Genomic DNA, 14,704 nt, shown 5'->3' on the forward strand with positions numbered 1-14,704 from the left:
CTTTGAAAAAAGCATTTTAGAGGTTCTTCTACCCCTAAATGGCCCAAAAAAAAACCCCCAAAGCAGATTAAACACTTAACATGACAGAACATTGTTCGAATGCTATTCTTAAAACTGCAGATAATAAGTATTCTTACTCAAGTCATGGCGCCACCTGTTATAAATCTTAGCTTAATTCAATCCTGGAAGCAAAAATGTAAAACCAAAATGATTTGAAACAAATTCCCTTTCCTGTCACTCACTTTTGGGATTAAAAAAAAAAAAGCTTCTGAATCATATGATCCATTTAGTCCTGGTTTCAAATTAAATTACACGCCACTATTTCTGCCAGTTTGGACAAGCGGTTACTTCCGAGATGACTGAATAGTCATGGAAGAGGCACATATTCTTACAAGCACTTTCCTTATCTCCCTCTGGATTGCATTAATAAATCCCCTCCAACTACTGTGACCCTAAAATACATTGAGAAACCACACACACAAGCATCTTGCTATTTGACCACATCACTTTCCTCTTAACATCTATTACAATAAATCTCCAACTTCATTTTGTGCCTTAGTTTCTCCCATAGATTTTAACCTTTTAATTATTTAGCGCCATCTCGTGGTATCTTTATTTTAGACAAAAGGCAAATTCGTTTTTGGGTGGGGGAAAAAGAAAAAAAAAAAAAAGAAAAATTTGGGCATGGTATAGACTGATTAAAAAAAAAGTTGTCCCAGGACTTTCTGAAAATAAATGTCAAGAAACGGCAAATAACAAATAAATAAACGTTAGAATTCAAAAGGTAAGAGGTAATCAATGCGAATATAAAGGACCCCATTAAACTACTTTTTAGGGTTGCCACTCAAAACACTATCACAAAGAGTTAAACAGCCTAAATGTTATTTTTTTTGTGTGTTTTTGTCATCCTGTTTATGTTGCTAAGCTAGACTGAAATGGTGAGGAAATGAATGAACCATTGTTACAGTTAAGCGGAGATATGAGAGCTTATTGAGGGAACGAGGAGGATATGTAAAGTTGGGGAGGGGGAAGTCTGGTTGGCAAACTAATAAAAACAAAATAAAACAAAAATACCCCCCTGGCGCAGACGCCATATTGGACACTGTAAGGATGTAGCTTGTGGCGTGCACTACAGGAACAGATTTGGGGGTGCGGTGTTGGGGTTCTCTTGGAGCAGTTGGTGATGTCGGCGCCGTGGTCCGTGCGAGAGCGAGCCACCTCGCGGAAGTTGAGCTTAAAAGACTCAATCTGCGGCAGAAATGTTAGAAAAAGAAAGGAGGATGAGGCGCAAGGGGGACAGAAAGGGGCGGGACCATGAGATGAGGAAGGCAGAGGGACAGCAGAATTAAATGCCTGCAAGATAAGAAGTCAAAAGATATTGGCGTGATCAGCTATGCGAGACTGCCACCAGGAGCTCAGAACAAAGTGCACCTTAAAACAGCCACCATTTTCTTTTTGCCCCTCAAACCACCATTAGCTTGCAATTACCCTACATGTCAGACTTACTTGTCTCTGGGATGTGGGAAACCAGAGCCTGGGCTTCCTGGAGACCCTCACAAGGAGCCACATCCTTCAGCCCATTCTCATGGGCAGCAGGGCTCCCCACCTGCCCAGACTCGGGGCCAAGGGTTCCTGTCCCGACACCCTCACCTGTCTCCTAGAAGCACAAAAAAAGTGATCCGAGCTTGAAGCATTACATCATATCACTAGGTTGTTCGAAAAACACACTATAAAACAAAAATAGAATTCAAAAGATGTCCAAAAATAAGCACAAATGTCTATTATTAGCTGTTCATAAAATTACCAGACTCACTTTGACGCTTCCTCCACCAGGTGAATTGCTCACATTGTCCAACGAACCCACTTTGGACTGAGCTTTTTCCCGAAAGTTGATTTTGTGTGACTCAATCTTCACGTCACCACCTCCTGCAGCAAAAATACGTAATCACTAACGGTTTACTCCAGACCAAACATTTTGTTCAGTCAACAAATTTTTAATTGTCTATTTCCGGCCAAAACAAAGATTTCCAATCTCACCTGGCTTATGCTTGATATTGTCCTTTGACCCGCACTTTGACGTCACCTTACTTAAATCGACCTTCTTGTTGAGAATCTGCACCTATCAAGCATCATAGAGGACATTTTATTTCATTTAATGCAAATACAATTAGAGATTCAATCCAACATCCGATTATAAAGTCCACTGAATTAGGATGAGCAGAAATAAGAGACAGTTGGAGAAGATCATTTCAAGCAGCAAGATGGGGGACAACACGGCTTGTTTGGCGTTAATGAGATCACGACAGCAGGATAGCGTGGGGCGATGTAGGAATAATTTAGAGAAGCGAGTGGAAGGCTCACATATTTATTTTTAGACCTCACTCTTGACTTCTCAAGAGCCGTACTTTGGTGCCGGTGGTCGACGCTATCATCTTATGTTGACACTAAAGTACAACAAGCTCCCTTATCCATCAATTGCCCTCCACTGATATTCTCAGGCTACTTACATTCCCTCCACCAGGAACATGCTTCATATTGTCCTTGGAGCCCAAGCGTGCGCCGACGTGACTGAAGTCCAATTTTTGAGAGACTATCTGAACCTAAACCGGGAGCCGGCACAGCAGCGGGCGGCGGGTGGACAGGAGAGCAGCGGCGGGAGGTGATTAGAGAAGAAAACAAGAAAGGAAAGAGGGGAAGGGAAAAGAAACGTAAAAAAAAAAGGTCATAGGTTTGGCTAGCTAGGAAAAAGGCAGACAGATGCAGAAAAGTTCCCTTGGGGAAAAAAAAAATCGATCACATGACCTCTTGTAGACATCTGCATTAAATATAAAAATATTACAGTATTGAAATTGTGAGTTGATGACACACTCTTGTCTAGCTCTTCAAAGAAATCAACATAAAGCAAATAACAGGCAAAGAAAGAAAATGCAAACAATACAGAATGAGCAGATGAGGGAGGAAAAGAAGATGGCGGGTAGGGGAGGATGGCGAAGGAACTCACTTTGACCTGGCTTTTTTCTTTGGAGGCGGGGACCCTGCCCTTAGAGGCAGCTGACACCTGGGGAGACAGGCCCACCCCGGGGGTCAACCACATACAGGAAGAGGAGGTGGTGGACGAGGACCAACAGCGGATTTAATGGAGCTCATTGCCGCAATTAGTTATTTTAAAAAAATCGGATTAAATCAGGAGCCAAAAAATCTTGATCAAGCCATCATGACTACTGTGTCAAGAGATCTGATGAAAACATGATGGATTTTTTTTTTTTTTTTTAGTGCATCACCTTGTGGGAACGATGAGAAATCTGATCTTCATAAATAATGCTAAGCTTGGAAAACAGGTAAGAGAGGAGCACATGGGGGTTGAGCGGGAGATTCAACAGCCAAAACAAGCAAATAAAAAAAAAAAAAAATGGGAGGGAGGACTTCTTTTGGTTGTTGGTAATTCATAAAAAAATCATAAAATCATTAAAAAAAATCTGACTGGTAATTCTTTTAAAATAATACAATTTAATGTAATTTGCACTTAACCTACCTTCCCACCCCCCGGCTGGTGTTTTATGTTGTCCGTAGAGCCGATCTTTGAGCGGACATTGCTGATATCGGGGGCGGGAGCAGTTCCGGGGCGAGCCGTGGTCCTTGTGGTGCTTGTCGTGGTTGTCGCAGAGGAAGTGGTCCTGGGAGCACGAGGGACCAGGGGCTTTTTCTCGGTGCCGGCGGCGGTGGATGGTGCGGACGTTTTGGGGGCTGCGGTGCGGGTCCGGGCGGCGGTGGTGGTCGTAGTGGAAGTGGAGCTCCGCATTGTGGTGGTGCTGCTCCTGGGTTTGGTGGAGTCTCCTATAAAAGTGAGAAAACCAAGAGGAATCCAATTTAATTTAAAAACAGATAATAATTATGAATAAAACAGATATTAATGGTAGAAACGTTGAGGTCTATTTTTCTCCCCCTCACGTGTGTACTCTTTTTTTCTTTTTTTAGCCATTACATGAATATCAAGCAGGGAACGTGGAGGCAGTTTTGCATGAATTATAATATATTCATTCACATCTATTTTGGAGCACAGCAGTTTTTTTTTTTTCAAATGCCGAGATATGCAGAGCACAATCTCTCCCGGGAGCCGCGTGCACATTTCCAGCTTTGACTAAGATGTGTTAAATGGAGGAAATCCTTTCCTTGCTTCCACCTTAGTGTTTTTTTTTTTTTTTTTTTTTGCCTGACTCTAAGTACCACGGCAGATTAAACAGCCCCCGGGCTGCATCAGCAGGAACTGCGAACTGCTGTCAACGGCAGCAGGACAGTAATCCTTAGCCTGCAGTGCCGAAGGTTTTTAACTTGGCAATAAACTCTTTCACCCTGTTCTCTAAGCCATCCAGCATTGTCACTGGCGGGGCGTGCTCTTGTCACACTCTCGGCAGCTAGAATGTAAACTCATCTGTCGGCAGGATGAGGAGAAGCTTTGAGAGATGGGAGAGACCAACTAGAAGTAATGCAAGGAGCAAAAAAAAAAAAAAAAAAAGTGGAAAGTGCACAGTCACTCTTTTTGGAAGTAGGAACTATTATCAGCTTTTTAAAAGCAAAATCATTTTATTCACTGTTGTATTGCTGATTTTGAGGTGATCAATTTGATGTTTTTGTTATATTATATGGCGGCTCGGTGGCGCACTGGGTAGCACGTCCGCCTCACAGTTAGGAGGGTGCGGGTTCGATTCCACCTCCGGCCCTCCCTGTGCGGAGTTTGCATGTTCTCCCCGAGCCCGCGTGGGTTTTCTCCGGGCACTCCGGTTTCCTCCCACATCCCAAAAACATGCTTGGTAGGCCGATTGATCACTCCAAATTGTCCCTAGGTGTGAGTGCGAGTGCGAATGGTTGTTTGTCTCTGTGTGCCCTGCAATTGGCTGGCAACCGGTTCGGGGTGTCCCCCGCCTACTGCCCGATGACAGCTGGGATAGGCTCCAGCACGCCCGCGACCCCCGTGGGGACTAAGCGGTTCAGAAAATGGATGGATGGATGGATGTTATATTATATACAGCAAGGATTTTTTTTTTTCCTTCAAATGTGTACCTGTAGAAGTCCTGAGAGTGCTGGGCTTCTTCTCCCCACTCGGTTGGCCGTCTGTCTTGGAGGCTTGGAACAGAAAATGAATGATTAAGGAAAAGCAATTCATTTAAAATTACCTAATATAAAAGAGCAATACTAATTAATAATTAAAATGATATTTTTAGAATTAAAACAATAATTAATCTATTTGTAATTTACAGCACCAGTATTGCTAACCTCAGTTATGGGAAAATATTAAAAAAACAATGATCAGTAGCAAGCAATTAAAAAAAAATATCCCAAAAAAATCAATCACTGCTGTTTTCAAAATGACAAGCATTTCAGAATTCAAATCTGTAAACTGTCTTGAACTTTTCCAGGTTGGTCGTAGATCTTAATGTAACATGATGGATGCCAGTTAACTAATTGAAGCAGACAGTGATGGGCAGCTAGATAGATCTCAACTTTTAAAACTACCTCAGCAGGCTAGGTCAAATATGTCAAATCAGCTTTCTAGAAACAAGCTGTCAAGTCACATTATAATAAAAAGATCCACTTTACCCAAGGGCTTTTTGGTTGCCGCGCTGGTCGTAGTGCGTGATGACAAAGTTGTGCGCGTCGATGTGGTCGTTTTACTGGTTGTGGTGGTTCCATTTTTGGTAGCGGTGGAGGAGCCGGCTTGACTTGAGCTGGCGGTGCTGGCCTTTGGCACAGGGGGGCGCCTCTCTGTGGGTGCCTGATAAGAAACAAAATTCAAATAAAAGCTGCCCGATACTAACAAATGTTATAACACAAAAAACAACACATAAAAAAGGCCATGATGTAATTATGGTCTTGATTCCTGACTTAACAGAAAAATTTGGGTCAACCACGCATCTACAATGCAGATTTAATCCTTGTTTTTAAAATTGCACATTTCATTCAGCTTCATATCCCACAATTCCGAGAGATGATGCCATGCTCCACATACAGCTGAGCTCCTCCTACTACAAGCTGGCCACGACGAACCCAGTCACCCTGTCTGCACCTGTGGGCATTGGACTGCTAAATATAGCCCGTCTATTTATCATCGGCGCTGTCACTGCATGCTGTAGTTATGGAGGCCACCAAAAGAGGGGGACAAAGAGCATAAATGGCAAGACCAATTGAATTCTGATTTAGCAGTCTTGGCATCCATATTTTGATTGGCAATTTGCATTTATTTTAAGCGACCTATATTCAATAGCCCCATTTTGACTTTCACAGAACTCATTCAAGGAAAGTTTATGGGGGTTCACTCACTGTACATGAATTATTAAACTAATAATATAGTGAGCTATCCAATTGTTTTGAGTTTAGAGGGTACATGAGTGAAGTCAGATCTTCAAGTAGATTTTAGTCGTAAACACGCTGGTAGTTTTCATTAAAAGCAGTTTGATCTTTATGACTCTTGCTACATTGGCACGGCATCGCTCTGCCCCCGGGACTTTGAGCAATACACGTTTAATGGCTCATTAAAAACAAGAGACAAACACAAAGCCAATCCAGAGCATGATGAGGAACTTACTATTTATTTGCAACTAAACCACTAAGAGCTTAGACAATGTCTGCATTGGAATAAGGCCGCCATTGTCGATTATTCTGTCGATGATGCCATCGATTAATCAGAAATGATTTTGAGTTTTTATTAAACACACAGGATAATCTGTTTTTCACGAATGAATACAAATATTAATGAATAATTGCTTTTATTTTCGGATTTGGACCATTTTAAGGTAATAAATGGCTCTAAACGATTACTTGGTTATTAAAATAGCTGTTGATTAATTTGATAATCGATTCGAGAGAATGACTTTTGTTTGGCTGCCTTTTGTTTTCCACTCTACAGTTTTTTTTTTTGATAGACTTCAACTCAACCATGCATTAAAATATGCACAAAATTTTAGCAGCCGAACAAACTCATGTCCTGATGGCTTACCTTGGGTTTAACATCACGTGTTGTGGCTGAGGATGCAAGGCGGCTGGCAGTATTTGTAGAGGGCCGCCTTGGGCCGACAGTGGCTGCCACCGGGGCCCTGGTTGTTGTTTTTTTATCTAAGGTGGATGTGACTGAGGAAGGTGTGGGGCGCTTAGTAGGTGCTGCAGCAGAACCGCTACCAGCAGCGGCTGGGACTTGTCGTGTTCTGGAGATGCTGCTCGGTTTTGTTGCCCCGGCAGCAAGCTGAGTTGCGTGGTCGAGACAGAAGATGCATGCAGGCAAATTAAAAATAATATAAATAAAATATAAAGCAGTGAAAATAAAAGAAACCAAATCATAGTAACAGAAGAAGCAGCAATAAAAATGCAAAATGGCTGAAATGATGGTATGTATTAAAATAATAGGGAGTTGGACTTTACTGTCATCAGTGGAACCGATAAATTGGGTCATCCATTTTGAATTCCGAGGGACTTCCAAAGAATTAATTCGTTAGACTTTGCTCACTAAGTAATCATTCACTTTTACCATTAACTATTAACATTGGTTGACTTATTTTTCCATTTGCACTACTATAAAGGAAAATCTTCAATTCTTTACACATTTAATGAGTTTTGAAGTCACTTCTTGAGATTCCACTGTGCAGTGCAGTCATTGTAAAAAGCAAAAGCTTAAAGCAAAATAAAATTAAAACTTGCTTGGCTTTTGTCTCCAGTAAATTTGTATGCCTAGTTAAGGGCTTATTATGTGCTGTATAATAAAACAACCACATCATTAATTTATTTTCTGAACCGTTTATGATCACTAGGGCCTTTAAATCACCTTCATGAGGAAATTTAAATCTCAGTTGAATTTGTGCTTTGTTGGCAAACTTATTGTGCGCGGACAAAATATAGTCAGAAAAATAATCTTCATTAATTCTTACCTTAGTCTTCTTGTCGGCACTCGCCAAGTCTTTGCTGGGTGCTGCGCTGCTCCCATTGGTCGGAGATCTGACTTTTTTGGCCTTCTCTCCTCCATCTGCCTTGACAGCCTTCTCCTTCTTGTCATCCTTTTTCTCCAGCGCTTTTTTGTCACTCTGTGTCTTCTCCTCCTTGCCGCTTATCTGCTTTGCTGCCTCCGCCGGCTTCTCCGAGACTTTCTCAACTTCATCCTCTTTCTGGGTTTTGTGCGTGGGAGTGGAAGCTTTTGTGGTTTCTTCCACATCAGCTGCCGCGCCGGCCTTCTTTTCCGCCTTGTCGGGAGAGGCGTCAAATTTGACAGGTGTCGGCGGATGCTCGGGTGTTTTTTCCACGTGTTGCTCTTTGCTGTCCTTCACCTCTGTCATTCCCGCCTTCTCGGTGGTTTTGCTCTCGACACTTTTGCCCAGAAGGTCTGCTTTTTTCTCGACTTGGTCAGTCGTGGCCATTTTTTCGTCTTTTTCTGCCTTGTCAAATGTTTCTGTCTTTACAAATTTGTCTGCGGGTGCATCGGGCTTGTTTGCTTTATCTACTTTTTCTATTTTCTGTTGGACTAATTCTACTTTCTCTGGCTCTTTTGTTTTTTCTTCAGCTTGCTTCTCCTTCACTTTTTCAGACTCCTCTTTCACTTTCACTACCTCTTTCTCAACTTTTTCAGAATCTTTTTCCTCTGTAACTTTCACAGTAGGTTTCTCTTTCGCAGGAAGATCTTTTTCTTCTGGGAGCTTTTCCGCCGCTTTTTCCTTCTGTTGAACATCTTCGTGCTCTTTCCACAAATCAGATTGTTTTTGTTTGTCGGTCCCTAAATCTTTCTCCAACTTGTCTGCCGTCTCGCTCATTGAAAAGTCAACTTTCACGCTCTTTTGCTCAGCTGCATCTTTGAGGTCCACCTTGGGCTGCTCCTCCTTCTTGTCCGACTTGGCAACATTGTCTACATTAAAAGAGAAAAAAAGATCTGTGATTCTCCCAAATACATCTTGACAAAAAAAATATCATGAATGAGGACAGCGAAACGGCCTTAATATATTCAGCAGATGCAACACGGCATAAATAAATCCGATATTTCTGTTATGTTGACTCACTCCATGAAACATCTGCATCACCCAACCTCAGGTCATGTGACCTCACGCTGGGTTGAGCAAACTACAGTCGACAATCCTGCCCTGACTCTGAAATGGCGACCCAACATTCAACCGAAGGTAACGAAATAACAAAATGCCAACAAAAAAAACATTCACCTTGAACCTTTTCATGATTTATTCACCATGCCTCCAATTGGAAGCATCAATCACTGACACAATGTGCTTTGGAGGGTGAATTGGATGTCCGTGAATGGGTCATTTTGAGGACACCATATTTCATGAGAAGATGTGAGCGCTGAGTAGGTCAAGTATGAATGCCAGCTCAAATTGAAGCGAGAGAGAAAAAAAAAAGATGGACTGTTCCTTGTACACTATTCTGAAAATATTTTTTTTCTGTCACAGTTGATCAAAAAGGATAAAGCAACCCAAAAATAACCAGCTTGAAAAAAACTTGTCTGAGATGGTTCTCAATGAGCCCTGACCTACAAATAGTTTTAAATAAAACATATTTTAACAATTAAAAAGGTGCACAAGCATTTTCGGGAAGATAATAAACTGGACCTCCACCTACCATCAAATTTGATGATGGGGTTAGTCCAGTTCACGCCAAACTTGTTAGAGGAACTTACAACGAGATGAACATCAGGTTCCACAGTTGGTTTGTTACCCACGTTTGAATCAGACATAAGCTCAGCATTAGGTTCGTCCAGCTCTTTATCTGTCGCCAGTTTACTGAAGCCATCTGAGAAGGCAGAAGTCAAGTCCATGCCACTGAAAACTTTGGGACTCGGGGGCACTGGAAGAACCATGCTTTTCTGTTCTTTGTCCATCTTAAAGCCTTCCAAAGGTTCTTCAGGGGAGATCAGAAGGGTCACATTTCTGTCTCTCTGTGGTCCGAAAGGGGAGAGACACAAGCGAGGTTCAGGCGGGGTTTGCCTTAGGTCGATTTGCGTGGCCCCGGCTGCTGAGAGTGTCGGTGGTGTAACAGGCTGCTGATCTTCTGCAACGGTCATTGAGCGCTGCATGTAAGGCTGTGGACGACGTGACCCGCTCACTGGTGATACTAACAGGTCCAGTCCTGCAAGTTCACCTCCGGGGTATTTATCGGCGAGCTCTAGGCTGGTGGGCACGGACAGGTGGGAACAGTCGGACATTGCGCGGCGCATCGCCTTCCTCTGCTGCTGTGCTCTCCCCATGAAACAAGGTTCTAAATCCTCCTCGCCTTCTTCAGGGTCTTCCTCCTCGCTACTTTCCCCCGAAGAGCCCACGGATAACAGTTGGTCCTCGAAGGTCTCTTTGGCTATATCCTCATCGGGTCTCGTTAAGTAGTCCTCACTGATCACACCTATGGTGCAATAGTTAGGAGGCACCTGGGGCATGGCAACCTTTGGGCTGGACTCAGCAAGACTGGAGTTTTTCGACGACTCAGAGGGAGAGTATCCGCCGAGAGTAGACGCCTCAATTGAGGGGACTCCCATTGAGGCTGAAGGCATGGTTGTGGTGGGCGTTAGAATCTCCATGCGACCGGCTGGGGATTGAGGAACTGCTGGCAAAGGGACTCGACCGCTAGGGGTACGGGGGGACGCTGGGGATGCAAATGGAGAAAAGGACCGGGGGCTCTCGGGGCTCTCTCCTGCACTACCTAATGAAGCGTTACCCAAAGAGGTGCTTCCAGGCATGGATCCAACCCCGCCGCACGGTGCCTTCACTTCAACGTCTATGCTGGTCTTTTCTGTCTGCTCAAAGAAGCGCAGCTTTTCTTCGTCGCTGAGTCCAGTAGGTGCCAGGGGTCCACAAGCGTCCATACCCGAGTGCCGCTGCCAATCCCAACTCTGAGTCGCTCCTGTTGGCGACAGGGATGCCCCTTTGCAGAGCTCACTGTACTCCTTGAAGGGAGAGCCGGTCTTCTGATCTGAGAGAGACGACATGCTGTCTCCCGTTTCTTAAATTCCTCTAGTTTCTCTCCTCAGCTGTTTATCCTGAGCCTCAGGAGTTTAAATGTTGATCTTCACTTTTTCCTTGTAGATCCTTTTCCTCAGTCACCGAGGTACGCCGTTCATTTGTGTCAAGTCCTTCTTTATCTCAAAGAGAAAGTGATGCCGTAGCGAACAAGCACTTCTCTCTCTCGCTTTCTCTCTCTCCCTCACAGCTTCACACCACTTGCTGTGCTTGTCATGTGACCTAGTTGTGAACGCCAACTGGTTACTCGCAACACCCAAATCCCGCCCCTCGTGTCGAAGGGGGTAAGCTCCATCCCTTTCCAGTTTTCACTTTCCCTTCACGTCTTTCTCACCATGACACATGCACACAGAGCTGTGCCCTTGAAATTTTCCTTCAGCGGTATGGAGAAAGGACGGCAAAAGATCCTTTCATTCAAAAAACACCTTATCATTTGTGCAGCCAATTTCAACAAATAAAAAATACATAGCCCCCTCCTCCATGTTAAAGGGCTGGATATTTTTTTCCATTCATCATAAGAGGAGGGTCCATGGTGGGATGAGTTTGTGCAAGACATAGGGCATGTCTGCAGTCTGTCTACGCATTACAAGAGGGTCGGACAAGAACAGCAACAAACCAGAGGGGGGATGGAGAGGAAGCCTCTGGTAAAGAGACCTTGTTATCTGTCACAATGAATCTGGTCATATTGCGGAGAATCACTCCATTGCCCCTAACGGCACTACAACCATGTTTACGCATATATAATTAGCTAGACAAATAATGAGACTATGAAAAAAAAAATCACTGAATGTGTCTGAAGAATCTAACTACCGAGTAAAAAGCCATAATTAATAAAAAACTTGGAAACCAATTGAACAGATTTTCCAAAGTTCTTTCTTAAGAGTCTGAAAAATCCTCCTAATTAAAAAAAAAAAAAAAGCAAAAATATCATAATATCAAGAAATATCAATCGATCAGTTGAGAGAAAAATCAAACAGATGGGCATCTGCGGCCAGACAGGTCCTGAGGTGCAGGCAGATAGGCAGCTGGTGTACTGTCACTGCATCTGTGTGTCAAATATTCCAGCCGATTTATCCGCTTTCGTTTTGTTTGCAAAACTGACATTGAGGTGTCATGGTGACAGAAGCAGACAAAATAAACGATGGCTTCATTCAGTCGGAGTAAAATTCTGATATAATCCCACCGTGCCACCAAAACATGAATATTAAAAAAAAATCAATGTTACAATAAAGCTGCAGAATTAATAAGAAAATAAAAAGAATTATTAAAAATAAAATAAAACTCAAAATAAAAATTCGGGAATAATTACTGCCTTGACACGTCTCTAAAAGGCAGCGATATAAAGACGCAAAAATCAGGTGTGAAAGAAAACACCATTATCACCGTGGGGCTGTCACAGATACGGATGATGTCGACAGACAGTCTTAAGTGATGTCTATTTATAGCTCCATCTCATCTTCTTCTCAGCCTAGTCACAACAACCCCCTTTCTTCGCAAAACATCTATTGTTCCCGCAATGGACCCTCTTCCCATTAGCTGCCAACGCAACTGCCTCCTGTTGCTATGGTGACCGATTCCTCATCTGTGTGCCTGTTCCAGCCATGTCTGGTGGTGATGGTTGTGTAGTCTGAACATTCCAGAAGACTGGGGAGGCGAGGGGAGGGTGGTGCTAACTGAATGAAGCTTTGATGATATATTCAACATTGATTGATGTTTTTTTAATTTCAGTTCCCCCCCCCCAAAAAAAAATGCTGTGTCACTGCAGCAGTTTGTGCAATGAGCATCAATCCATCTGGCGTGCCTCAAGGGTGTCAGACCACAAAAATAGTTCTTTCATATTTAGACGTTTGGGCTCAGTGTACAGCTTTTTTTTTTTTTTTCCACTGGCACGTCCCACTTCCTGATGGAAATACACCACAGCACATCTTATTGTGTTTTGTTTGCATTGTGTAATTAAAGCATGACATGGAAGAAGGTCTGCTGCTGTTTGAGCAAACACCGAAAATCCAAAGCAAATATGGATACTGCTGCAGTACAGTTTTTTTTTTTAAAAACTACAATTGGCAAGGTTCAACAATATTCCCCTCATAAACAGCAGCATTTCTGATATGAAAATCATCAAGGCAATATTTTAGTGATCCTGGTAGAATTGTTTTTTTTTATTTTCGACAATCTTCCACGTAATGAAAGCGTATGAGCAAGAGATCAATAACGTAATGCCCTTTTCTGTTTCTACAGCAACAATAACGATTTTATGTCTTCAAAACAGCTGGCGCCACTTGCTTCTCCACCAAAGGGAATTCATGCCCCGTCGATTAGAATGAATTTGAAAAAGGACAATTTGCCGTTCTGCAACACTTGAACTCGAAAGCAGTTCATTTTGGAAAGCCGCAAATAACCGGAGACAAAAAATGATTGCACGACGAGCGAAGTACTGCTTATCACGTTAAAGTGACACAAGCGCTGAATGCCAAATCCGTTTGTGAGCTACAATTTTTGCAAGTGAGGCATGAAAAGCAAATCTGTTCACAAACTACACAAATGATCTGCATCCTTTGACATCAGTTCACATAGATTTTTATTTGCATCTTTTTGGCCAGACTTCCATTAATCTCTTTATCTTCCGCTTTGTCGGTTGGCGAATTTTCTGCTTCAGACGACGTCTGTTTTAATGTTCTCTTTGGTTGTCGGACTCAAGTGTCATATTTATGAAAGCGTCGCTTATCTTTTTATATTGACAAAAGTGCTATTGGGTACTTGGACAGAGTGAGATAAAGGAGGATTTAAGAAATTACTACTTTTTTGAGAATCCCTTGAACTCACCTTTCCACCTTATGACACAGCAGCACAAAAATAATTCATAAAATATAAAATATTTTGTCAGCAAGCTGGCTGAATAATTTTGAATGTAATAAAGCCGGCCTTGCAAGTTTTTGCCTCCGTCTCTAGCAAGCCGTATAATCACTTTCAGCAGTGCTGCTTCCGTGTTAAACTTAAGCTCTTTTTTGTCCTTATTATCATCTCCAACGGGAGGAAACGACAAGGAAATTGCTTTGCATCTTCATAAATCATTCTGGCACATAAAACCACTTTGCAAAAAGGCACAACTATATTCATTTTAAAAAATAAATAAATAAAGGGAGACTCACCTATAGCCGTAAAGTGTCCGAGTCAGCGGTCACAGCGCATGGAAAAAAAAAATAAAAGACACAAATAATTGAAGATTTGACATTTCATAAAAACTAAATAAATAACTATTTTAAAACAAAGTTAATATCACTCCAATCATGATTCATTTCTAGAAGAGGTGCAAAAAGACAGGCTGCTAGAGAAGACAAGAAAGTTAATAAGACACACAGGAAGGAAATAGTCACATTCAAACCATTGATGCAATGAAAACATTACACGGAAAAAAAAAAAAATTACTTGTATTAATAGAACACCAGTGGACCAAAGAAAGCTTTGGATTTGGAAATGACAGAGAAGATTCACTGAGGAGAAAATTTGCCTGACTGGTTAGTAGCATCATCATACCTGTCATGAAACATGGTTAATATTGTGCAATGCATTATTATAAAGATTTAAGAAACTCTCAAGTGATGCAATCCATTTTTAAGGACATTAGTCACACAGGAACAAAAAAAAAAAAAACTTTACCGTGATTTGAGTGATCGTCATGCAAGAGACAATTCAAACCTAACATTGCATACTAAACA

General features: G+C 42.2%; 1 protein-coding gene across 9 annotated transcripts in view; it reads right to left on the reverse strand.

Annotated features, from left to right (window-relative positions):
• Positions 1-1,098: 1,098 nt before the first annotated feature.
• Positions 1,099-14,704, reverse strand: part of LOC125986149 (microtubule-associated protein 4) — a 32,026-nt gene continuing 18,420 nt past the window's right edge. For 3 of the 9 annotated variants that reach the window (XM_049749607.2, XM_049749614.2, XM_049749605.2), the window contains 11 exons: positions 7,914-8,878; positions 6,992-7,234; positions 5,596-5,770; positions 5,059-5,121; positions 3,533-3,834; positions 3,002-3,058; positions 2,508-2,600; positions 2,038-2,119; positions 1,814-1,926; positions 1,507-1,657; positions 1,202-1,353 (listed from right to left, as the gene is read on the reverse strand). In XM_049749607.2, the coding sequence (XP_049605564.1) occupies positions 1,346-1,353; positions 1,507-1,657; positions 1,814-1,926; positions 2,038-2,119; positions 2,508-2,600; positions 3,002-3,058; positions 3,533-3,834; positions 5,059-5,121; positions 5,596-5,770; positions 6,992-7,234; positions 7,914-8,878 (2,252 nt within the window). In that variant the 3' untranslated portion in view covers positions 1,202-1,345. Of the gene's footprint in view, positions 1,354-1,506; positions 1,658-1,813; positions 1,927-2,037; positions 2,120-2,507; positions 2,601-3,001; positions 3,059-3,532; positions 3,835-5,058; positions 5,122-5,595; positions 5,771-6,991; positions 7,235-7,913; positions 8,879-9,600; positions 12,175-14,704 lie in introns of those variants that run through there. The other 6 variants (XM_049749613.2, XM_049749606.2, XM_049749612.2 and 3 more) reach the window with 6 other exon arrangements.

Source organism: Syngnathus scovelli, chromosome 18 (assembly GCF_024217435.2).
Source record: "Syngnathus scovelli strain Florida chromosome 18, RoL_Ssco_1.2, whole genome shotgun sequence".
Classification (NCBI taxonomy): Eukaryota; Metazoa; Chordata; class Actinopteri; order Syngnathiformes; family Syngnathidae; genus Syngnathus; species Syngnathus scovelli.